This window comes from Prenolepis imparis, unplaced genomic scaffold (genome assembly GCF_030444845.1).
Source record: "Prenolepis imparis isolate NDT839.2.m4 unplaced genomic scaffold, iyPreImpa1.0 SCAF_12, whole genome shotgun sequence".
Classification (NCBI taxonomy): domain Eukaryota; kingdom Metazoa; phylum Arthropoda; class Insecta; order Hymenoptera; family Formicidae; genus Prenolepis; species Prenolepis imparis.
The window spans coordinates 15,092,501-15,117,588 of NW_028141170.1; the positions used below are offsets into that span (position 1 = coordinate 15,092,501).

Below are 25,088 nucleotides of genomic sequence, written 5' to 3' on the forward strand. Positions count from 1 at the left end.
ATGTAAAATTCATATTTTTTAATCGTTTTGTTAAAAACAAAAATGCTATAAAATAATAAACAATAATAACTTAAAATTTATTATATTATTAATGTTATTGGCATTTGACATCTTTATTGACTATTTGATTTTTAGTATAATTGATTTTATATAACGCTTAATATAATGCTAAAATTATTGTTGTTAGAGTGGGCGTTAATAATATTAATATGGTCCTTAGTCAGTATTTCTAATTTTTCACGAAGTAAATCGTGGTTATCGCTTGTTGTGATTAGATGGAAAAAGCTCGTAGAAGTTTTTATTTTAATGCCAAAACATTCAGTTTTATTCAAATATATCGAATAATCTGGATTTTGTCCCTGGATCAATTGCCTACGAGCTAGAATGACAACTGCTCCTGTAACTCTATGATCTGAAATATGTCCATTTTTTCTAAATTAAATCCTGCAACCTGCAACATTAAACTTATTTCTATTTTTTAAATAAGTCTCAGTAATACACACTAAATCATATTTATTTAAATACTTAAATAGGAGCAGCAAGAACAAGAGGCATATTTCTATCCATCAATAAGTACGCGCAATAAACATGTATTCATTCGACTAATACGCAACCGCGCCGCTAGATGGCTCCGTAGCGACAAACTTATCCGATAGTGAAAAACCACTTTCTTGTTTTATATAAAGCAAGCAAACCGCTTCGATTATATTATTAACAATGGAGACGTTGAAGAAACTGTTGAGCTATATCGGTTTATACAACGAAAGTAAAACCGATTTTATAAGGGAATTGCCTCTCGAAATATCAAGCATGATAATGGCTATGTTAGACAGCAAATCTATTCAATCTGCTAAAATGGTTAGTCGCAGCTGGAGACGTGTATGCATACACGAATTTAAACATAGAAGACTACTGCGACAGACTCAAGCAAACAAATATTTTTCTAATAAATTGAGGATAAGAAAAATTCTGAAGTCAACTGTAGAAAGCAGCGGCAGTATTATATCACAATGTATATATCATAAATCAGTGCAAACACATATATTTGTCGCGTTCAAAACAGCAAACGCGTCGAATCATCAGAGACGAAGAAATATACGGCTGTGATATTCAAATGTAAAATGTAAAATTCATATTTTTTAATCGTTTTGTTAAAAACAAAAATGCAATAAAATAATAAACAATATTAACTTAAAATTTATTATATTATTAATATTATTTGCATTTGACATCTTTATTGATTATTTGATTTTTAGTATAATTGATTTTATATAACGCTTAATATAATGCTAAAATTATTGTTGTTAGAGTGGGCGTTAATAATATTAATATGGTCCTTAGTCAGTATTTCTAATTTTTCACGAAGTAAATCGTGGTTATCGCTTGTTGTGATTAGATGGAAAAAGCTCGTAGAAGTTTTTATTTTAATGCCAAAACATTCAGTTTTATTCAAATATATCGAATAATCTGGATTTTGTCCCTGGATCAATTGCCTACGAGCTAGAATGACAACTGCTCCTGTAACTCTATGATTTGAAATATGTCCATTTTTTCTAAATTAAATCCTGCAACCTGCAACATTAAACTTATTTCTATTTTTTAAATAAGTCTCAGTAATACACACTAAATCATATTTATTTAAATACTTAAATAGGAGCAGCAAGAACAAGAGGCATATTTCTATCCATCAATAAGTACGCGCAATAAACATGTATTCATTCGACTAATACGCAACCGCGCCGCTAGATGGCTCCGTAGCGACAAACTTATCCGATAGTGAAAAACCACTTTCTTGTTTTATATAAAGCAAGCAAACCGCTTCGATTATATTATTAACAATGGAGACGTTGAAGAAACTGTTGAGCTATATCGGTTTATACAACGAAAGTAAAACCGATTTTATAAGGGAATTGCCTCTCGAAATATCAAGCATGATAATGGCTATGTTAGACAGCAAATCTATTCAATCTGCTAAAATGGTTAGTCGCAGCTGGAGACGTGTATGCATACACGAATTTAAACATAGAAGACTACTGCGACAGACTCAAGCAAACAAATATTTTTCTAATAAATTGAGGATAAGAAAAATTCTGAAGTCAACTGTAGAAAGCAGCGGCAGTATTATATCACAATGTATATATCATAAATCAGTGCAAACACATATATTTGTCACGTTCAAAACAGCAAACGCGTCGAATCATCAGAGACGAAGAAATATACGGCTGTGATATTCAAATGTAAAATGTAAAATTCATATTTTTTAATCGTTTTGTTAAAAACAAAAATGCAATAAAATAATAAACAATATTAACTTAAAATTTATTATATTATTAATATTATTTGCATTTGACATCTTTATTGATTATTTGATTTTTAGTATAATTGATTTTATATAACGCTTAATATAATGCTAAAATTATTGTTGTTAGAGTGGGCGTTAATAATATTAATATGGTCCTTAGTCAGTATTTCTAATTTTTCACGAAGTAAATCGTGGTTATCGCTTGTTGTGATTAGATGGAAAAAGCTCGTAGAAGTTTTTATTTTAATGCCAAAACATTCAGTTTTATTCAAATATATCGAATAATCTGGATTTTGTCCCTGGATCAATTGCCTACGAGCTAGAATAACAACTGCTCCTGTAACTCTATGATCTGAAATATGTCCATTTTTTCTAAATTAAATCCTGCAACCTGTAACATAAAACTTATCTCTATTTTTTAAATAAGTCTCAGTAATACACACTAAATCATATTTATTTAAATACTTAAATAGGAGCAGCAAGAACAAGAGGCATATTTCTATCCATCAATAAGTACGCGCAATAAACATGTATTCATTCGACTAATACGCAACCGCGCCGCTAGATGGCTCCGTAGCGACAAACTTATCCGATAGTGAAAAACCACTTTCTTGTTTTATATAAAGCAAGCAAACCGCTTCGATTATATTATTAACAATGAAGACGTTGAAGAAACTGTTGAGCTATATCGGTTTATACAACGAAAGTAAAACCGATTTTATAAGGGAATTGCCTCTCGAAATATCAAGCATGATAATGGCTATGTTAGACAGCAAATCTATTCAATCTGCTAAAATGGTTAGTCGCAGCTGGAGACGTGTATGCATACACGAATTTAAACATAGAAGACTACTGCGACAGACTCAAGCAAACAAATATTTTTCTAATAAATTGAGGATAAGAAAAATTCTGAAGACAACTGTGGAAAGCAGCGGCGGTATTATATCACAATGTAGATATCATAAATCAGTGCAAACACATATATTTGTCGCGTTCAAAACAGCAAACGCGTCGAATCATCAGAGACGAAGAAATATACGGCTGTGATATTCAAATGTAAAATGTAAAATTCATATTTTTTAATCGTTTTGTTAAAAACAAAAATGCAATAAAATAATAAACAATATTAACTTAAAATTTATTATATTATTAATATTATTTGCATCTGACATCTTTATTGATTATTTGATTTTTAGTATAATTGATTTTATATAACGCTTAATATAATGCTAAAATTATTGTTGTTAGAGTGGGCGTTAATAATATTAATATGGTCCTTAGTCAGTATTTCTAATTTTTCACGAAGTAAATCGTGGTTATCGCTTGTTGTGATTAGATGGAAAAAGCTCGTAGAAGTTTTTATTTTAATGCCAAAACATTCAGTTTTATTCAAATATATCGAATAATCTGGATTTTGTCCCTGGATCAATTGCCTACGAGCTAGAATGACAACTGCTCCTGTAACTCTATGATCTGAAATATGTCCATTTTTTCTAAATTAAATCCTGCAACCTGCAACATTAAACTTATTTCTATTTTTTAAATAAGTCTCAGTAATACACACTAAATCATATTTATTTAAATACTTAAATAGGAGCAGCAAGAACAAGAGGCATATTTCTATCCATCAATAAGTACGCGCAATAAACATGTATTCATTCGACTAATACGCAACCGCGCCGCTAGATGGCTCCGTAGCGACAAACTTATCCGATAGTGAAAAACCACTTTCTTGTTTTATATAAAGCAAGCAAACCGCTTCGATTATATTATTAACAATGGAGACGTTGAAGAAACTGTTGAGCTATATCGGTTTATACAACGAAAGTAAAACCGATTTTATAAGGGAATTGCCTCTCGAAATATCAAGCATGATAATGGCTATGTTAGACAGCAAATCTATTCAATCTGCTAAAATGGTTAGTCGCAGCTGGAGACGTGTATGCATACACGAATTTAAACATAGAAGACTACTGCGACAGACTCAAGCAAACAAATATTTTTCTAATAAATTGAGGATAAGAAAAATTCTGAAGTCAACTGTAGAAAGCAGCGGCAGTATTATATCACAATGTATATATCATAAATCAGTGCAAACACATATATTTGTCACGTTCAAAACAGCAAACGCGTCGAATCATCAGAGACGAAGAAATATACGGCTGTGATATTCAAATGTAAAATGTAAAATTCATATTTTTTAATCGTTTTGTTAAAAACAAAAATGCAATAAAATAATAAACAATATTAACTTAAAATTTATTATATTATTAATATTATTTGCATTTGACATCTTTATTGATTATTTGATTTTTAGTATAATTGATTTTATATAACGCTTAATATAATGCTAAAATTATTGTTGTTAGAGTGGGCGTTAATAATATTAATATGGTCCTTAGTCAGTATTTCTAATTTTTCACGAAGTAAATCGTGGTTATCGCTTGTTGTGATTAGATGGAAAAAGCTCGTAGAAGTTTTTATTTTAATGCCAAAACATTCAGTTTTATTCAAATATATCGAATAATCTGGATTTTGTCCCTGGATCAATTGCCTACGAGCTAGAATGACAACTGCTCCTGTAACTCTATGATCTGAAATATGTCCATTTTTTCTAAATTAAATCCTGCAACCTGCAACATTAAACTTATTTCTATTTTTAAATAAGTCTCAGTAATACACACTAAATCATATTTATTTAAATACTTAAATAGGAGCAGCAAGAACGAGAGGCATATTTCTATCCATCAATAAGTACGCGCAATAAACATGTATTCATTCGACTAATACGCAACCGCGCCGCTAGATGGCTCCGTAGCGACAAACTTATCCGATAGTGAAAAACCACTTTCTTGTTTTATATAAAGCAAGCAAACCGCTTCGATTATATTATTAACAATGGAGACGTTGAAGAAACTGTTGAGCTATATCGGTTTATACAACGAAAGTAAAACCGATTTTATAAGGGAATTGCCTCTCGAAATATCAAGCATGATAATGGCTATGTTAGACAGCAAATCTATTCAATCTGCTAAAATGGTTAGTCGCAGCTGGAGACGTGTATGCATACACGAATTTAAACATAGAAGACTACTGCGACAGACTCAAGCAAACAAATATTTTTCTAATAAATTGAGGATAAGAAAAATTCTGAAGTCAACTGTGGAAAGCAGCGGCGGTATTATATCACAATGTATATATCATATATCAGTGCAAACACGTATATTTGTCGCGTTCAAAACAGCAAACGCGTCGAATCATCAGAGACGAAGAAATATACGGCTGTGATATTCAAATGTAAAATGTAAAATTCATATTTTTTAATCGTTTTGTTAAAAACAAAAATGCAATAAAATAATAAACAATATTAACTTAAAATTTATTATATTATTAATATTATTTGCATTTGACATCTTTATTGATTATTTGATTTTTAGTATAATTGATTTTATATAACGCTTAATATAATGCTAAAATTATTGTTGTTAGAGTGGGCGTTAATAATATTAATATGGTCCTTAGTCAGTATTTCTAATTTTTCACGAAGTAAATCGTGGTTATCGCTTGTTGTGATTAGATGGAAAAAGCTCGTAGAAGTTTTTATTTTAATGCCAAAACATTCAGTTTTATTCAAATATATCGAATAATCTGGATTTTGTCCCTGGATCAATTGCCTACGAGCTAGAATGACAACTGCTCCTGTAACTCTATGATCTGAAATATGTCCATTTTTTCTAAATTAAATCCTGCAACCTGCAACATTAAACTTATTTCTATTTTTAAATAAGTCTCAGTAATACACACTAAATCATATTTATTTAAATACTTAAATAGGAGCAGCAAGAACAAGAGGCATATTTCTATCCATCAATAAGTACGCGCAATAAACATGTATTCATTCGACTAATACGCAACCGCGCCGCTAGATGGCTCCGTAGCGACAAACTTATCCGATAGTGAAAAACCACTTTCTTGTTTTATATAAAGCAAGCAAACCGCTTCGATTATATTATTAACAATGAAGACGTTGAAGAAACTGTTGAGCTATATCGGTTTATACAACGAAAGTAAAACCGATTTTATAAGGGAATTGCCTCTCGAAATATCAAGCATGATAATGGCTATGTTAGACAGCAAATCTATTCAATCTGCTAAAATGGTTAGTCGCAGCTGGAGACGTGTATGCATACACGAATTTAAACATAGAAGACTACTGCGACAGACTCAAGCAAACAAATATTTTTCTAATAAATTGAGGATAAGAAAAATTCTGAAGACAACTGTGGAAAGCAGCGGCGGTATTATATCACAATGTAGATATCATAAATCAGTGCAAACACATATATTTGTCGCGTTCAAAACAGCAAACGCGTCGAATCATCAGAGACGAAGAAATATACGGCTGTGATATTCAAATGTAAAATGTAAAATTCATATTTTTTAATCGTTTTGTTAAAAACAAAAATGCAATAAAATAATAAACAATATTAACTTAAAATTTATTATATTATTAATATTATTTGCATTTGACATCTTTATTGATTATTTGATTTTTAGTATAATTGATTTTATATAACGCTTAATATAATGCTAAAATTATTGTTGTTAGAGTGGGCGTTAATAATATTAATATGGTCCTTAGTCAGTATTTCTAATTTTTCACGAAGTAAATCGTGGTTATCGCTTGTTGTGATTAGATGGAAAAAGCTCGTAGAAGTTTTTATTTTAATGCCAAAACATTCAGTTTTATTCAAATATATCGAATAATCTGGATTTTGTCCCTGGATCAATTGCCTACGAGCTAGAATGACAACTGCTCCTGTAACTCTATGATCTGAAATATGTCCATTTTTTCTAAATTAAATCCTGCAACCTGCAACATTAAACTTATTTCTATTTTTAAATAAGTCTCAGTAATACACACTAAATCATATTTATTTAAATACTTAAATAGGAGCAGCAAGAACAAGAGGCATATTTCTATCCATCAATAAGTACGCGCAATAAACATGTATTCATTCGACTAATACGCAACCGCGCCGCTAGATGGCTCCGTAGCGACAAACTTATCCGATAGTGAAAAACCACTTTCTTGTTTTATATAAAGCAAGCAAACCGCTTCGATTATATTATTAACAATGGAGACGTTGAAGAAACTGTTGAGCTATATCGGTTTATACAACGAAAGTAAAACCGATTTTATAAGGGAATTGCCTCTCGAAATATCAAGCATGATAATGGCTATGTTAGACAGCAAATCTATTCAATCTGCTAAAATGGTTAGTCGCAGCTGGAGACGTGTATGCATACACGAATTTAAACATAGAAGACTACTGCGACAGACTCAAGCAAACAAATATTTTTCTAATAAATTGAGGATAAGAAAAATTCTGAAGTCAACTGTGGAAAGCAGCGGCGGTATTATATCACAATGTATATATCATATATCAGTGCAAACACGTATATTTGTCGCGTTCAAAACAGCAAACGCGTCGAATCATCAGAGACGAAGAAATATACGGCTGTGATATTCAAATGTAAAATGTAAAATTCATATTTTTTAATCGTTTTGTTAAAAACAAAAATGCAATAAAATAATAAACAATATTAACTTAAAATTTATTATATTATTAATATTATTTGCATTTGACATCTTTATTGATTATTTGATTTTTAGTATAATTGATTTTATATAACGCTTAATATAATGCTAAAATTATTGTTGTTAGAGTGGGCGTTAATAATATTAATATGGTCCTTAGTCAGTATTTCTAATTTTTCACGAAGTAAATCGTGGTTATCGCTTGTTGTGATTAGATGGAAAAAGCTCGTAGAAGTTTTTATTTTAATGCCAAAACATTCAGTTTTATTCAAATATATCGAATAATCTGGATTTTGTCCCTGGATCAATTGCCTACGAGCTAGAATGACAACTGCTCCTGTAACTCTATGATCTGAAATATGTCCATTTTTTCTAAATTAAATCCTGCAACCTGCAACATTAAACTTATCTCTATTTTTTAAATAAGTCTCAGTAATACACACTAAATCATATTTATTTAAATATAAAATAGGAGCAGCAAGAACAAGAGGCATATTTCTATCCATCAATAAGTACGCGCAATAAACATGTATTCATTCGACTAATACGCAACCGCGCCGCTAGATGGCTCCGTAGCGACAAACTTATCCGATAGTGAAAAACCACTTTCATGTTTTATATAAAGCAAGCAAACCGCTTTGATTATATTATTAACAATGGAGACGTTGAAGAAACTATTGAGCTATATCGGTTTATACAACGAAAGTAAAACCGATTTTATAAGGGAATTGCCTCTCGAAATATCAAGCATGATAATGGCTATGTTAGACAGCAAATCTATTCAATCTGCTAAAATGGTTAGTCGCAGCTGGAGACGTGTATGCATACACGAATTTAAACATAGAAGACTACTGCGACAGACTCAAGCAAACAAATATTTTTCTAATAAATTGAGGATAAGAAAAATTCTGAAGTCAACTGTAGAAAGCAGCGGCAGTATTATATCACAATGTATATATCATAAATCAGTGCAAACACATATATTTGTCGCGTTCAAAACAGCAAACGCGTCGAATCATCAGAGACGAAGAAATATACGGCTGTGATATTCAAATGTAAAATGTAAAATTCATATTTTTTAATCGTTTTGTTAAAAACAAAAATGCAATAAAATAATAAACAATATTAACTTAAAATTTATTATATTATTAATATTATTTGCAGTTGACATCTTTATTGATTATTTGATTTTTAGTATAATTGATTTTATATAACGCTTAATATAATGCTAAAATTATTGTTGTTAGAGTGGGCGTTAATAATATTAATATGGTCCTTAGTCAGTATTTCTAATTTTTCACGAAGTAAATCGTGGTTATCGCTTGTTGTGATTAGATGGAAAAAGCTCGTAGAAGTTTTTATTTTAATGCCAAAACATTCAGTTTATTCAAATATATCGAATAATCTGGATTTTGTCCCTGGATCAATTGCCTACGAGCTAGAATGACAACTGCTCCTGTAACTCTATGATCTGAAATATGTCCATTTTTTCTAAATTAAATCCTGCAACCTGCAACATTAAACTTATCTCTATTTTTTAAATAAGTCTCAGTAATACACACTAAATCATATTTATTTAAATACTTAAATAGGAGCAGCAAGAACAAGAGGCATATTTCTATCCATCAATAAGTACGCGCAATAAACATGTATTCATTCGACTAATACGCAACCGCGCCGCTAGATGGCTCCGTAGCGACAAACTTATCCGATAGTGAAAAACCACTTTCATGTTTTATATAAAGCAAGCAAACCGCTTGGATTATATTATTAACAATGGAGACGTTGAAGAAACTATTGAGCTATATCGGTTTATACAACGAATGTAAAACCGATTTTATAAGGGAATTGCCTCTCGAAATATCAAGCATGATAATGGCTATGTTAGACAGCAAATCTATTCAATCTGCTAAAATGGTTAGTCGCAGCTGGAGACGTGTATGCATACACGAATTTAAACATAGAAGACTACTGCGACAGACTCAAGCAAACAAATATTTTTCTAATAAATTGAGGATAAGAAAAATTCTGAAGTCAACTGTAGAAAGCAGCGGCAGTATTATATCACAATGTATATATCATAAATCAGTGCAAACACATATATTTGTCGCGTTCAAAACAGCAAACGCGTCGAATCATCAGAGACGAAGAAATATACGGCTGTGATATTCAAATGTAAAATGTAAAATTCATATTTTTTAATCGTTTTGTTAAAAACAAAAATGCAATAAAATAATAAACAATATTAACTTAAAATTTATTATATTATTAATATTATTTGCATTTGACATCTTTATTGATTATTTGATTTTTAGTATAATTGATTTTATATAACGCTTAATATAATGCTAAAATTATTGTTGTTAGAGTGGGCGTTAATAATATTAATATGGTCCTTAGTCAGTATTTCTAATTTTTCACGAAGTAAATCGTGGTTATCGCTTGTTGTGATTAGATGGAAAAAGCTCGTAGAAGTTTTTATTTTAATGCCAAAACATTCAGTTTTATTCAAATATATCGAATAATCTGGATTTTGTCCCTGGATCAATTGCCTACGAGCTAGAATGACAACTGCTCCTGTAACTCTATGATCTGAAATATGTCCATTTTTTCTAAATTAAATCCTGCAACCTGCAACATTAAACTTATTTCTATTTTTAAATAAGTCTCAGTAATACACACTAAATCATATTTATTTAAATACTTAAATAGGAGCAGCAAGAACAAGAGGCATATTTCTATCCATCAATAAGTACGCGCAATAAACATGTATTCATTCGACTAATACGCAACCGCGCCGCTAGATGGCTCCGTAGCGACAAACTTATCCGATAGTGAAAAACCACTTTCTTGTTTTATATAAAGCAAGCAAACCGCTTCGATTATATTATTAACAATGGAGACGTTGAAGAAACTGTTGAGCTATATCGGTTTATACAACGAAAGTAAAACCGATTTTATAAGGGAATTGCCTCTCGAAATATCAAGCATGATAATGGCTATGTTAGACAGCAAATCTATTCAATCTGCTAAAATGGTTAGTCGCAGCTGGAGACGTGTATGCATACACGAATTTAAACATAGAAGACTACTGCGACAGACTCAAGCAAACAAATATTTTTCTAATAAATTGAGGATAAGAAAAATTCTGAAGACAACTGTGGAAAGCAGCGGCGGTATTATATCACAATGTAGATATCATAAATCAGTGCAAACACATATATTTGTCGCGTTCAAAACAGCAAACGCGTCGAATCATCAGAGACGAAGAAATATACGGCTGTGATATTCAAATGTAAAATGTAAAATTCATATTTTTTAATCGTTTTGTTAAAAACAAAAATGCAATAAAATAATAAACAATATTAACTTAAAATTTATTATATTATTAATATTATTTGCATTTGACATCTTTATTGATTATTTGATTTTTAGTATAATTGATTTTATATAACGCTTAATATAATGCTAAAATTATTGTTGTTAGAGTGGGCGTTAATAATATTAATATGGTCCTTAGTCAGTATTTCTAATTTTTCACGAAGTAAATCGTGGTTATCGCTTGTTGTGATTAGATGGAAAAAGCTCGTAGAAGTTTTTATTTTAATGCCAAAACATTCAGTTTTATTCAAATATATCGAATAATCTGGATTTTGTCCCTGGATCAATTGCCTACGAGCTAGAATGACAACTGCTCCTGTAACTCTATGATCTGAAATATGTCCATTTTTTCTAAATTAAATCCTGCAACCTGCAACATTAAACTTATTTCTATTTTTAAATAAGTCTCAGTAATACACACTAAATCATATTTATTTAAATACTTAAATAGGAGCAGCAAGAACAAGAGGCATATTTCTATCCATCAATAAGTACGCGCAATAAACATGTATTCATTCGACTAATACGCAACCGCGCCGCTAGATGGCTCCGTAGCGACAAACTTATCCGATAGTGAAAAACCACTTTCTTGTTTTATATAAAGCAAGCAAACCGCTTCGATTATATTATTAACAATGGAGACGTTGAAGAAACTGTTGAGCTATATCGGTTTATACAACGAAAGTAAAACCGATTTTATAAGGGAATTGCCTCTCGAAATATCAAGCATGATAATGGCTATGTTAGACAGCAAATCTATTCAATCTGCTAAAATGGTTAGTCGCAGCTGGAGACGTGTATGCATACACGAATTTAAACATAGAAGACTACTGCGACAGACTCAAGCAAACAAATATTTTTCTAATAAATTGAGGATAAGAAAAATTCTGAAGTCAACTGTGGAAAGCAGCGGCGGTATTATATCACAATGTATATATCATATATCAGTGCAAACACGTATATTTGTCGCGTTCAAAACAGCAAACGCGTCGAATCATCAGAGACGAAGAAATATACGGCTGTGATATTCAAATGTAAAATGTAAAATTCATATTTTTTAATCGTTTTGTTAAAAACAAAAATGCAATAAAATAATAAACAATATTAACTTAAAATTTATTATATTATTAATATTATTTGCAGTTGACATCTTTATTGATTATTTGATTTTTAGTATAATTGATTTTATATAACGCTTAATATAATGCTAAAATTATTGTTGTTAGAGTGGGCGTTAATAATATTAATATGGTCCTTAGTCAGTATTTCTAATTTTTCACGAAGTAAATCGTGGTTATCGCTTGTTGTGATTAGATGGAAAAAGCTCGTAGAAGTTTTTATTTTAATGCCAAAACATTCAGTTTATTCAAATATATCGAATAATCTGGATTTTGTCCCTGGATCAATTGCCTACGAGCTAGAATGACAACTGCTCCTGTAACTCTATGATCTGAAATATGTCCATTTTTTCTAAATTAAATCCTGCAACCTGCAACATTAAACTTATCTCTATTTTTTAAATAAGTCTCAGTAATACACACTAAATCATATTTATTTAAATACTTAAATAGGAGCAGCAAGAACAAGAGGCATATTTCTATCCATCAATAAGTACGCGCAATAAACATGTATTCATTCGACTAATACGCAACCGCGCCGCTAGATGGCTCCGTAGCGACAAACTTATCCGATAGTGAAAAACCACTTTCATGTTTTATATAAAGCAAGCAAACCGCTTGGATTATATTATTAACAATGGAGACGTTGAAGAAACTATTGAGCTATATCGGTTTATACAACGAATGTAAAACCGATTTTATAAGGGAATTGCCTCTCGAAATATCAAGCATGATAATGGCTATGTTAGACAGCAAATCTATTCAATCTGCTAAAATGGTTAGTCGCAGCTGGAGACGTGTATGCATACACGAATTTAAACATAGAAGACTACTGCGACAGACTCAAGCAAACAAATATTTTTCTAATAAATTGAGGATAAGAAAAATTCTGAAGTCAACTGTAGAAAGCAGCGGCAGTATTATATCACAATGTATATATCATAAATCAGTGCAAACACATATATTTGTCGCGTTCAAAACAGCAAACGCGTCGAATCATCAGAGACGAAGAAATATACGGCTGTGATATTCAAATGTAAAATGTAAAATTCATATTTTTTAATCGTTTTGTTAAAAACAAAAATGCAATAAAATAATAAACAATATTAACTTAAAATTTATTATATTATTAATATTATTTGCATTTGACATCTTTATTGATTATTTGATTTTTAGTATAATTGATTTTATATAACGCTTAATATAATGCTAAAATTATTGTTGTTAGAGTGGGCGTTAATAATATTAATATGGTCCTTAGTCAGTATTTCTAATTTTTCACGAAGTAAATCGTGGTTATCGCTTGTTGTGATTAGATGGAAAAAGCTCGTAGAAGTTTTTATTTTAATGCCAAAACATTCAGTTTTATTCAAATATATCGAATAATCTGGATTTTGTCCCTGGATCAATTGCCTACGAGCTAGAATGACAACTGCTCCTGTAACTCTATGATCTGAAATATGTCCATTTTTTCTAAATTAAATCCTGCAACCTGCAACATTAAACTTATTTCTATTTTTAAATAAGTCTCAGTAATACACACTAAATCATATTTATTTAAATACTTAAATAGGAGCAGCAAGAACAAGAGGCATATTTCTATCCATCAATAAGTACGCGCAATAAACATGTATTCATTCGACTAATACGCAACCGCGCCGCTAGATGGCTCCGTAGCGACAAACTTATCCGATAGTGAAAAACCACTTTCTTGTTTTATATAAAGCAAGCAAACCGCTTCGATTATATTATTAACAATGGAGACGTTGAAGAAACTGTTGAGCTATATCGGTTTATACAACGAAAGTAAAACCGATTTTATAAGGGAATTGCCTCTCGAAATATCAAGCATGATAATGGCTATGTTAGACAGCAAATCTATTCAATCTGCTAAAATGGTTAGTCGCAGCTGGAGACGTGTATGCATACACGAATTTAAACATAGAAGACTACTGCGACAGACTCAAGCAAACAAATATTTTTCTAATAAATTGAGGATAAGAAAAATTCTGAAGTCAACTGTGGAAAGCAGCGGCGGTATTATATCACAATGTATATATCATATATCAGTGCAAACACGTATATTTGTCGCGTTCAAAACAGCAAACGCGTCGAATCATCAGAGACGAAGAAATATACGGCTGTGATATTCAAATGTAAAATGTAAAATTCATATTTTTTAATCGTTTTGTTAAAAACAAAAATGCAATAAAATAATAAACAATATTAACTTAAAATTTATTATATTATTAATATTATTTGCATTTGACATCTTTATTGATTATTTGATTTTTAGTATAATTGATTTTATATAACGCTTAATATAATGCTAAAATTATTGTTGTTAGAGTGGGCGTTAATAATATTAATATGGTCCTTAGTCAGTATTTCTAATTTTTCACGAAGTAAATCGTGGTTATCGCTTGTTGTGATTAGATGGAAAAAGCTCGTAGAAGTTTTTATTTTAATGCCAAAACATTCAGTTTTATTCAAATATATCGAATAATCTGGATTTTGTCCCTGGATCAATTGCCTACGAGCTAGAATGACAACTGCTCCTGTAACTCTATGATCTGAAATATGTCCATTTTTTCTAAATTAAATCCTGCAACCTGCAACATTAAACTTATCTCTATTTTTTAAATAAGTCTCAGTAATACACACTAAATCATATTTATTTAAATACTTAAATAGGAGCAGCAAGAACAAGAGGCATATTTCTATCCATCAATAAGTACGCGCAATAAACATGTATTCATTCGACTAATACGCAACCGCGCCGCTAGATGGCTCCGTAGCGACAAACTTATCCGATAGTGAAAAACCACTTTCATGTTTTATATAAAGCAAGCAAACCGCTTTGATTATATTATTAACAATGGAGACGTTGAAGAAACTATTGAGCTATATCGGTTTATACAACGAAAGTAAAACCGATTTTATAAGGGAATTGCCTCTCGAAATATCAAGCATGATAATGGCTATGTTAGACAGCAAATCTATTCAATCTGCTAAAATGATTAGTCGCAGCTGGAGACGTGTATGCATACACGAATTTAAACATAGAAGACTACTGCGACAGACTCAAGCAAACAAATATTTTTCTAATAAATTGAGGATAAGAAAAATTCTGAAGTCAACTGTAGAAAGCAGCGGCAGTATTATATCACAATGTATATATCATAAATCAGTGCAAACACATATATTTGTCGCGTTCAAAACAGCAAACGCGTCGAATCATCAGAGACGAAGAAATATACGGCTGTGATATTCAAATGTAAAATGTAAAATTCATATTTTTTAATCGTTTTGTTAAAAACAAAAATGCAATAAAATAATAAACAATATTAACTTAAAATTTATTATATTATTAATATTATTTGCAGTTGACATCTTTATTGATTATTTGATTTTTAGTATAATTGATTTTATATAACGCTTAATATAATGCTAAAATTATTGTTGTTAGAGTGGGCGTTAATAATATTAATATGGTCCTTAGTCAGTATTTCTAATTTTTCACGAAGTAAATCGTGGTTATCGCTTGTTGTGATTAGATGGAAAAAGCTCGTAGAAGTTTTTATTTTAATGCCAAAACATTCAGTTTATTCAAATATATCGAATAATCTGGATTTTGTCCCTGGATCAATTGCCTACGAGCTAGAATGACAACTGCTCCTGTAACTCTATGATCTGAAATATGTCCATTTTTTCTAAATTAAATCCTGCAACCTGCAACATTAAACTTATTTCTATTTTTTAAATAAGTCTCAGTAATACACACTAAATCATATTTTTTTAAATACTTAAATAGGAGCAGCAAGAACAATAGGCATATTTCTATCCATCAATAAGTACGCGCAATAAACATGTATTCATTCGACTAATACGCAGCCGCGCCGCTAGATGGCTCCGTAGCGACAAACTTATCCGATAGTGAAAAACCACTTTCTTGTTTTATATAAAGCAAGCAACCCGCTTCGATTATATTATTAACAATGGAGACGTTGAAGAAACTGTTGAGCTATATCGGTTTATACAACGAAAGTAAAACCGATTTTATAAGGGAATTGCCTCTCGAAATATCAAGCATGATAATGGCTATGTTAGACAGCAAATCTATTCAATCTGCTAAAATGGTTAGTCGCAGCTGGAGACGTGTATGCATACACGAATTTAAACATAGAAGACTACTGCGACAGACTCAAGCAAACAAATATTTTTCTAATAAATTGAGGATAAGAAAAATTCTGAAGTCAACTGTAGAAAGCAGCGGCAGTATTATATCACAATGTATATATCATAAATCAGTGCAAACACATATATTTGTCACGTTCGAAACAGCAAACGCGTCGAATCATCAGAGACGAAGAAATATACGGCTGTGATATTCAAATGTAAAATGTAAAATTCATATTTTTTAATCGTTTTGTTAAAAACAAAAATGCAATAAAATAATAAACAATATTAACTTAAAATTTATTATATTATTAATATTATTTGCATTTGACATCTTTATTGATTATTTGATTTTTAGTATAATTGATTTTATATAACGCTTAATATAATGCTAAAATTATTGTTGTTAGAGTGGGCGTTAATAATATTAATATGGTCCTTAGTCAGTATTTCTAATTTTTCACGAAGTAAATCGTGGTTATCGCTTGTTGTGATTAGATGGAAAAAGCTCGTAGAAGTTTTTATTTTAATGCCAAAACATTCAGTTTTATTCAAATATATCGAATAATCTGGATTTTGTCCCTGGATCAATTGCCTACGAGCTAGAATGACAACTGCTCCTGTAACTCTATGATCTGAAATATGTCCATTTTTTCTAAATTAAATCCTGCAACCTGTAACATAAAACTTATCTCTATTTTTTAAATAAGTCTCAGTAATACACACTAAATCATATTTATTTAAATACTTAAATAGGAGCAGCAAGAACAAGAGGCATATTTCTATCCATCAATAAGTACGCGCAATAAACATGTATTCATTCGACTAATACGCAACCGCGCCGCTAGATGGCTCCGTAGCGACAAACTTATCCGATAGTGAAAAACCACTTTCTTGTTTTATATAAAGCAAGCAAACCGCTTCGATTATATTATTAACAATGGAGACGTTGAAGAAACTGTTGAGCTATATCGGTTTATACAACGAAAGTAAAACCGATTTTATAAGGGAATTGCCTCTCGAAATATCAAGCATGATAATGGCTATGTTAGACAGCAAATCTATTCAATCTGCTAAAATGGTTAGTCGCAGCTGGAGACGTGTATGCATACACGAATTTAAACATAGAAGACTACTGCGACAGACTCAAGCAAACAAATATTTTTCTAATAAATTGAGGATAAGAAAAATTCTGAAGACAACTGTGGAAAGCAGCGGCGGTATTATATCACAATGTAGATATCATAAATCAGTGCAAACACATATATTTGTCGCGTTCAAAACAGCAAACGCGTCGAATCATCAGAGACGAAGAAATATACGGCTGTGATATTCAAATGTAAAATGTAAAATTCATATTTTTTAATCGTTTTGTTAAAAACAAAAATGCAATAAAATAATAAACAATATTAACTTAAAATTTATTATATTATTAATATTATTTGCATCTGACATCTTTATTGATTATTTGATTTTTAGTATAATTGATTTTATATAACGCTTAATATAATGCTAAAATTATTGTTGTTAGAGTGGGCGTTAATAATATTAATATGGTCCTTAGTCAGTATTTCTAATTTTTCACGAAGTAAATCGTGGTTATCGCTTGTTGTGATTAGATGGAAAAAGCTCGTAGAAGTTTTTATTTTAATGCCAAAACATTCAGTTTTATTCAAATATATCGAATAATCTGGATTTTGTCCCTGGATCAATTGCCTACGAGCTAGAATGACAACTGCTCCTGTAACTCTATGATCTGAAATATGTCCATTTTTTCTAAATTAAATCCTGCAACCTGCAACATTAAACTTATTTCTATTTTTTAAATAAGTCTCAGTAATACACACTAAATCATATTTATTTAAATACTTAAATAGGAGCAGCAAGAACAAGAGGCATATTTCTATCCATCAATAAGTACGCGCAATAAACATGTATTCATTCGACTAATACGCAACCGCGCCGCTAGATGGCTCCGTAGCGACAAACTTATCCGATAGTGAAAAACCACTTTCTTGTTTTATATAAAGCAAGCAAACCGCTTCGATTATATTATTAACAATGGAGACGTTGAAGAAACTGTTGAGCTATATCGGTTTATACAACGAAAGTAAAACCGATTTTATAAGGGAATTGCCTCTCGAAATATCAAGCATGATAATGGCTATGTTAGACAGCAAATCTATTCAATCTGCTAAAATGGTTAGTCGCAGCTGGAGACGTGTATGCATACACGAATTTAAACATAGAAGACTACTGCGACAGACTCAAGCAAACAAATATTTTTCTAATAAATTGAGGATAAGAAAAATTCTGAAGTCAACTGTGGAAAGCAGCGGCGGTATTATATCACAATGTATATATCATAAATCAGTGCAAACACATATATTTGTCGCGTTCAAAACAGCAAACGCGTCGAATCATCAGAGACGAAGAAATATACGGCTGTGATATTCAAATGTAAAATGTAAAATTCATATTTTTTAATCGTTTTGTTAAAAACAAAAATGCAACAAAATAATAAACAATATTAACTTAAAATTTATTATATTATTAATATTATTGGCATTTGACATCTTTATTGATTATTTGATTTTTAGTATAATTGATTTTATATAACGCTTAATATAATGCTAAAATTATTGTTGTTAGAGTGGGCGTTAATAATATTAATATGGTCCTTAGTCAGTATTTCTAATTTTTCACGAAGTAAATCGTGGTTATCGCTTGTTGTGATTAGATGGAAAAAGCTCGTAGAAGTTTTTATTTTAATGCCAAAACATTCAGTTTTATTCAAATATATCGAATAATCTGGATTTTGTCCCTGGATCAATTGCCTACGAGCTAGAATGACAACTGCTCCTGTAACTCTATGATCTGAAATATGTCCATTTTTTCTAAATTAAATCCTGCAACCTGCAACATTAAACTTATTTCTATTTTTAAATAAGTCTCAGTAATACACACTAAATCATATTTATTTAAATACTTAAATAGGAGCAGCAAGAACAAGAGGCATATTTCTATCCATCAATAAGTACGCGCAATAAACATGTATTCATTCAACTAATACGCAACCGCGCCGCTAGATGGCTCCGTAGCGACAAACTTATCCGATAGTGAAAAACCACTTTCTTGTTTTATATAAAGCAAGCAAACCGCTTCGATTATATTATTAACAATGGAGACGTTGAAGAAACTGTTGAGCTATATCGGTTTATACAACGAAAGTAAAACCGATTTTATAAGGGAATTGCCTCTCGAAATATCAAGCATGATAATGGCTATGTTAGACAGCAAATCTATTCAATCTGCTAAAATGGTTAGTCGCAGCTGGAGACGTGTATGCATACACGAATTTAAACATAGAAGACTACTGCGACAGACTCAAGCAAACAAATATTTTTCTAATAAATTGAGGATAAGAAAAATTCTGAAGTCAACTGTGGAAAGCAGCGGCGGTATTATATCACAATGTATATATCATAAATCAGTGCAAACACATATATTTGTCGCGTTCAAAACAGCAAACGCGTCGAATCATCAGAGACGAAGAAATATACGGCTGTGATATTCAAATGTAAAATGTAAAATTCATATTTTTTAATCGTTTTGTTAAAAACAAAAATGCAATAAAATAATAAACAATATTAACTTAAAATTTATTATATTATTAATATTATTTGCATTTGACATCTTTATTGATTATTTGATTTTTAGTATAATTGATTTTATATAACGCTTAATATAATGCTAAAATTATTGTTGTTAGAGTGGGCGTTAATAATATTAATATGGTCCTTAGTCAGTATTTCTAATTTTTCACGAAGTAAATCGTGGTTATCGCTTGTTGTGATTAGATGGAAAAAGCTCGTAGAAGTTTTTATTTTAATGCCAAAACATTCAGTTTTATTCAAATATATCGAATAATCTGGATTTTGTCCCTGGATCAATTGCCTACGAGCTAGAATGACAACTGCTTCTGTAACTCTATGATCTGAAATATGTCCATTTTTTCTAAATTAAATCCTGCAACCTGCAACATTAAACTTATTTCTATTTTTAAATAAGTCTCAGTAATACACACTAAATCATATTTATTTAAATACTTAAATAGGAGCAGCAAGAACAAGAGGCATATTTCTATCCATCAATAAGTACGCGCAATAAACATGTATTCATTCGACTAATACGCAACCGCGCCGCTAGATGGCTCCGTAGCGACAAACTTATCCGATAGTGAAAAACCACTTTCTTGTTTTATATAAAGCAAGCAAACCGCTTCGATTATATTATTAACAATGGAGACGTTGAAGAAACTGTTGAGCTATATCGGTTTATACAACGAAAGTAAAACCGATTTTATAAGGGAATTGCCTCTCGAAATATCAAGCATGATAATGGCTATGTTAGACAGCAAATCTATTCAATCTGCTAAAATGGTTAGTCGCAGCTGGAGACGTGTATGCATACACGAATTTAAACATAGAAGACTACTGCGACAGACTCAAGCAAACAAATATTTTTCTAATAAATTGAGGATAAGAAAAATTCTGAAGTCAACTGTGGAAAGCAGCGGCGGTATTATATCACAATGTATATATCATAAATCAGTGCAAACACATATATTTGTCGCGTTCAAAACAGCAAACGCGTCGAATCATCAGAGACGAAGAAATATACGGCTGTGATATTCAAATGTAAAATGTAAAATTCATATTTTTTAATCGTTTTGTTAAAAACAAAAATGCAATAAAATAATAAACAATATTAACTTAAAATTTATTATATTATTAATATTATTTGCACTTGACATTTTTATTGATTATTTGATTTTTAGTATAATTGATTTTATATAACGCTTAATATAATGCTAAAATTATTGTTGTTAGAGTGGGCGTTAATAATATTAATATGGTCCTTAGTCAGTATTTCTAATTTTTCACGAAGTAAATCGTGGTTATCGCTTGTTGTGATTAGATGGAAAAAGCTCGTAGAAGTTTTTATTTTAATGCCAAAACATTCAGTTTTATTCAAATATATCGAATAATCTGGATTTTGTCCCTGGATCAATTGCCTACGAGCTAGAATGACAACTGCTCCTGTAACTCTATGATCTGAAATATGTCCATTTTTTCTAAATTAAATCCTGCAACCTGCAACATTAAACTTATTTCTATTTTTTAAATAAGTCTCAGTAATACACACTAAATCATATTTATTTAAATACTTAAATAGGAGCAGCAAGAACAAGAGGCATATTTCTATCCATCAATAAGTACGCGCAATAAACATGTATTCATTCGACTAATACGCAACCGCGCCGCTAGATGGCTCCGTAGCGACAAACTTATCCGATAGTGAAAAACCACTTTCTTGTTTTATATAAAGCAAGCAAACCGCTTCGATTATATTATTAACAATGAAGACGTTAAAGAAACTGTTGAGCTATATTGGTTTATGCAACGAAAGTAAAACCGATTTTATAAGGGAATTGCCTCTCGAAATATCAAGCATGATAATGGCTATGTTAGACAGCAAATCTATTCAATCTGCTAAAATGGTTAGTCGCAGCTGGAGACGTGTATGCATACACGAATTTAAACATAGAAGATTACTGCGACAGACTCAAGCAAACAAATATTTTTCTAATAAATTGAGGATAAGAAAAATTCTGAAGACAACTGTGGAAAGCAGCGGCGGTATTATATCACAATGTAGATATCATAAATCAGTGCAAACACATATATTTGTCGCGTTCAAAACAGCAAACGCGTCGAATCATCAGAGACGAAGAAATATACGGCTGTGATATTCAAATGTAAAATGTAAAATTCATATTTTTTAATCGTTTTGTTAAAAACAAAAATGCAATAAAATAATAAACAATATTAACTTAAAATTTATTATATTATTAATATTATTTGCATTTGACATCTTTATTGATTATTTGATTTTTAGTATAATTGATTTTATATAACGCTTAATATAATGCTAAAATTATTGTTGTTAGAGTGGGCGTTAATAATATTAATATGGTCCTTAGTCAGTATTTCTAATTTTTCACGAAGTAAATCGTGGTTATCGCTTGTTGTGATTAGATGGAAAAAGCTCGTAGAAGTTTTTATTTTAATGCCAAAACATTCAGTTTTATTCAAATATATCGAATAATCTGGATTTTGTCCCTGGATCAATTGCCTACGAGCTAGAATGACAACTGCTCCTGTAACTCTATGATCTGAAATATGTCCATTTTTTCTAAATTAAATCCTGCAACCTGCAATATTAAACTTATCTCTATTTTTTAAATAAGTCTCAGTAATACACACTAAATCATATTTATTTAAATACTTAAATAAGAGCAGCAAGAACAAGAGGCATATTTCTATCCATCAATAAGTACGCGCAATAAACATGTATTCATTCGACTAATACGCAACCGCGCCGCTAGATGGCTCCGTAGCGACAAACTTATCCGATAGTGAAAAACCACTTTCATGTTTTATATAAAGCAAGCAAACCGCTCCGATTATATTATTAACAATGGAGACGTTGAAGAAACTGTTGAGCTATATCGGTTTATACAACGAAAGTAACACCGATTTTATAAGGGAATTGCCTCTCGAAATATCAAGCATGATAATGGCTATGTTAGACAGCAAATCTATTCAATCTGCTAAAATGGTTAGTCGCAGCTGGAGACGTGTATGCATACACGAATTTAAACATAGAAGACTACTGCGACAGACTCAAGCAAACAAATATTTTTCTAATAAATTGAGGATAAGAAAAATTCTGAAGTCAACTGTGGAAAGCAGCGGCGGTATTATATCACAATGTATATATCATATATCAGTGCAAACACGTATATTTGTCGCGTTCAAAACAGCAAACGCGTCGAATCATCAGAGACGAAGAAATATACGGCTGTGATATTCAAATGTAAAATGTAAAATTCATATTTTTTAATCGTTTTGTTAAAAACAAAAATGCAATAAAATAATAAACAATATTAACTTAAAATTTATTATATTATTAATATTATTTGCACTTGACATCTTTATTGATTATTTGATTTTTAGTATAATTGATTTTATATAACGCTTAATATAATGCTAAAATTATTGTTGTTAGAGTGGGCGTTAATAATATTAATATGGTCCTTAGTCAGTATTTCTAATTTTTCACGAAGTAAATCGTGGTTATCGCTTGTTGTGATTAGATGGAAAAAGCTCGTAGAAGTTTTTATTTTAATGCCAAAACATTCAGTTTTATTCAAATATATCGAATAATCTGGATTTTGTCCCTGGATCAATTGCCTACGAGCTAGAATGACAACTGCTCCTGTAACTCTATGATCTGAAATATGTCCATTTTTTCTAAATTAAATCCTGCAACCTGCAACATTAAACTTATTTCTATTTTTTAAATAAGTCTCAGTAATACACACTAAATCATATTTATTTAAATACTTAAATAGGAGCAGCAAGAACAAGAGGCATATTTCTATCCATCAATAAGTACGCGCAATAAACATGTATTCATTCGACTAATACGCAACCGCGCCGCTAGATGGCTCCGTAGCGACAAACTTATCCGATAGTGAAAAACCACTTTCTTGTTTTATATAAAGCAAGCAAACCGCTTCGATTATATTATTAACAATGAAGACGTTGAAGAAACTGTTGAGCTATATCGGTTTATACAACGAAAGTAAAACCGATTTTATAAGGGAATTGCCTCTCGAAATATCAAGCATGATAATGGCTATGTTAGACAGCAAATCTATTCAATCTGCTAAAATGGTTAGTCGCAGCTGGAGACGTGTATGCATACACGAATTTAAACATAGAAGACTACTGCGACAGACTCAAGCAAACAAATATTTTTCTAATAAATTGAGGATAAGAAAAATTCTGAAGACAACTGTGGAAAGCAGCGGCGGTATTATATCACAATGTAGATATCATAAATCAGTGCAAACACATATATTTGTCGCGTTCAAAACAGCAAACGCGTCGAATCATCAGAGACGAAGAAATATACGGCTGTGATATTCAAATGTAAAATGTAAAATTCATATTTTTTAATCGTTTTGTTAAAAACAAAAATGCAATAAAATAATAAACAATATTAACTTAAAATTTATTATATTATTAATATTATTTGCATTTGACATCTTTATTGATTATTTGATTTTTAGTATAATTGATTTTATATAACGCTTAATATAATGCTAAAATTATTGTTGTTAGAGTGGGCGTTAATAATATTAATATGGTCCTTAGTCAGTATTTCTAATTTTTCACGAAGTAAATCGTGGTTATCGCTTGTTGTGATTAGATGGAAAAAGCTCGTAGAAGTTTTTATTTTAATGCCAAAACATTCAGTTTTATTCAAATATATCGAATAATCTGGATTTTGTCCCTGGATCAATTGCCTACGAGCTAGAATGACAACTGCTCCTGTAACTCTATGATCTGAAATATGTCCATTTTTTCTAAAT

At 30.7% G+C, this 25,088-nt stretch overlaps 1 protein-coding gene across 1 annotated transcript in view; it reads left to right on the forward strand.

Moving 5' to 3' along the window:
• The first annotated feature begins 717 nt into the window (after positions 1-717).
• Positions 718-25,088, forward strand: part of LOC145943434 (uncharacterized) — a 49,256-nt gene continuing 24,885 nt past the window's right edge. Inside the window, exon 1 of the mRNA XM_083050939.1 lies at positions 718-858. Within this exon, the coding sequence (XP_082907065.1) occupies positions 718-858 (141 nt within the window). The remainder of the gene's footprint in view (positions 859-25,088) is intronic.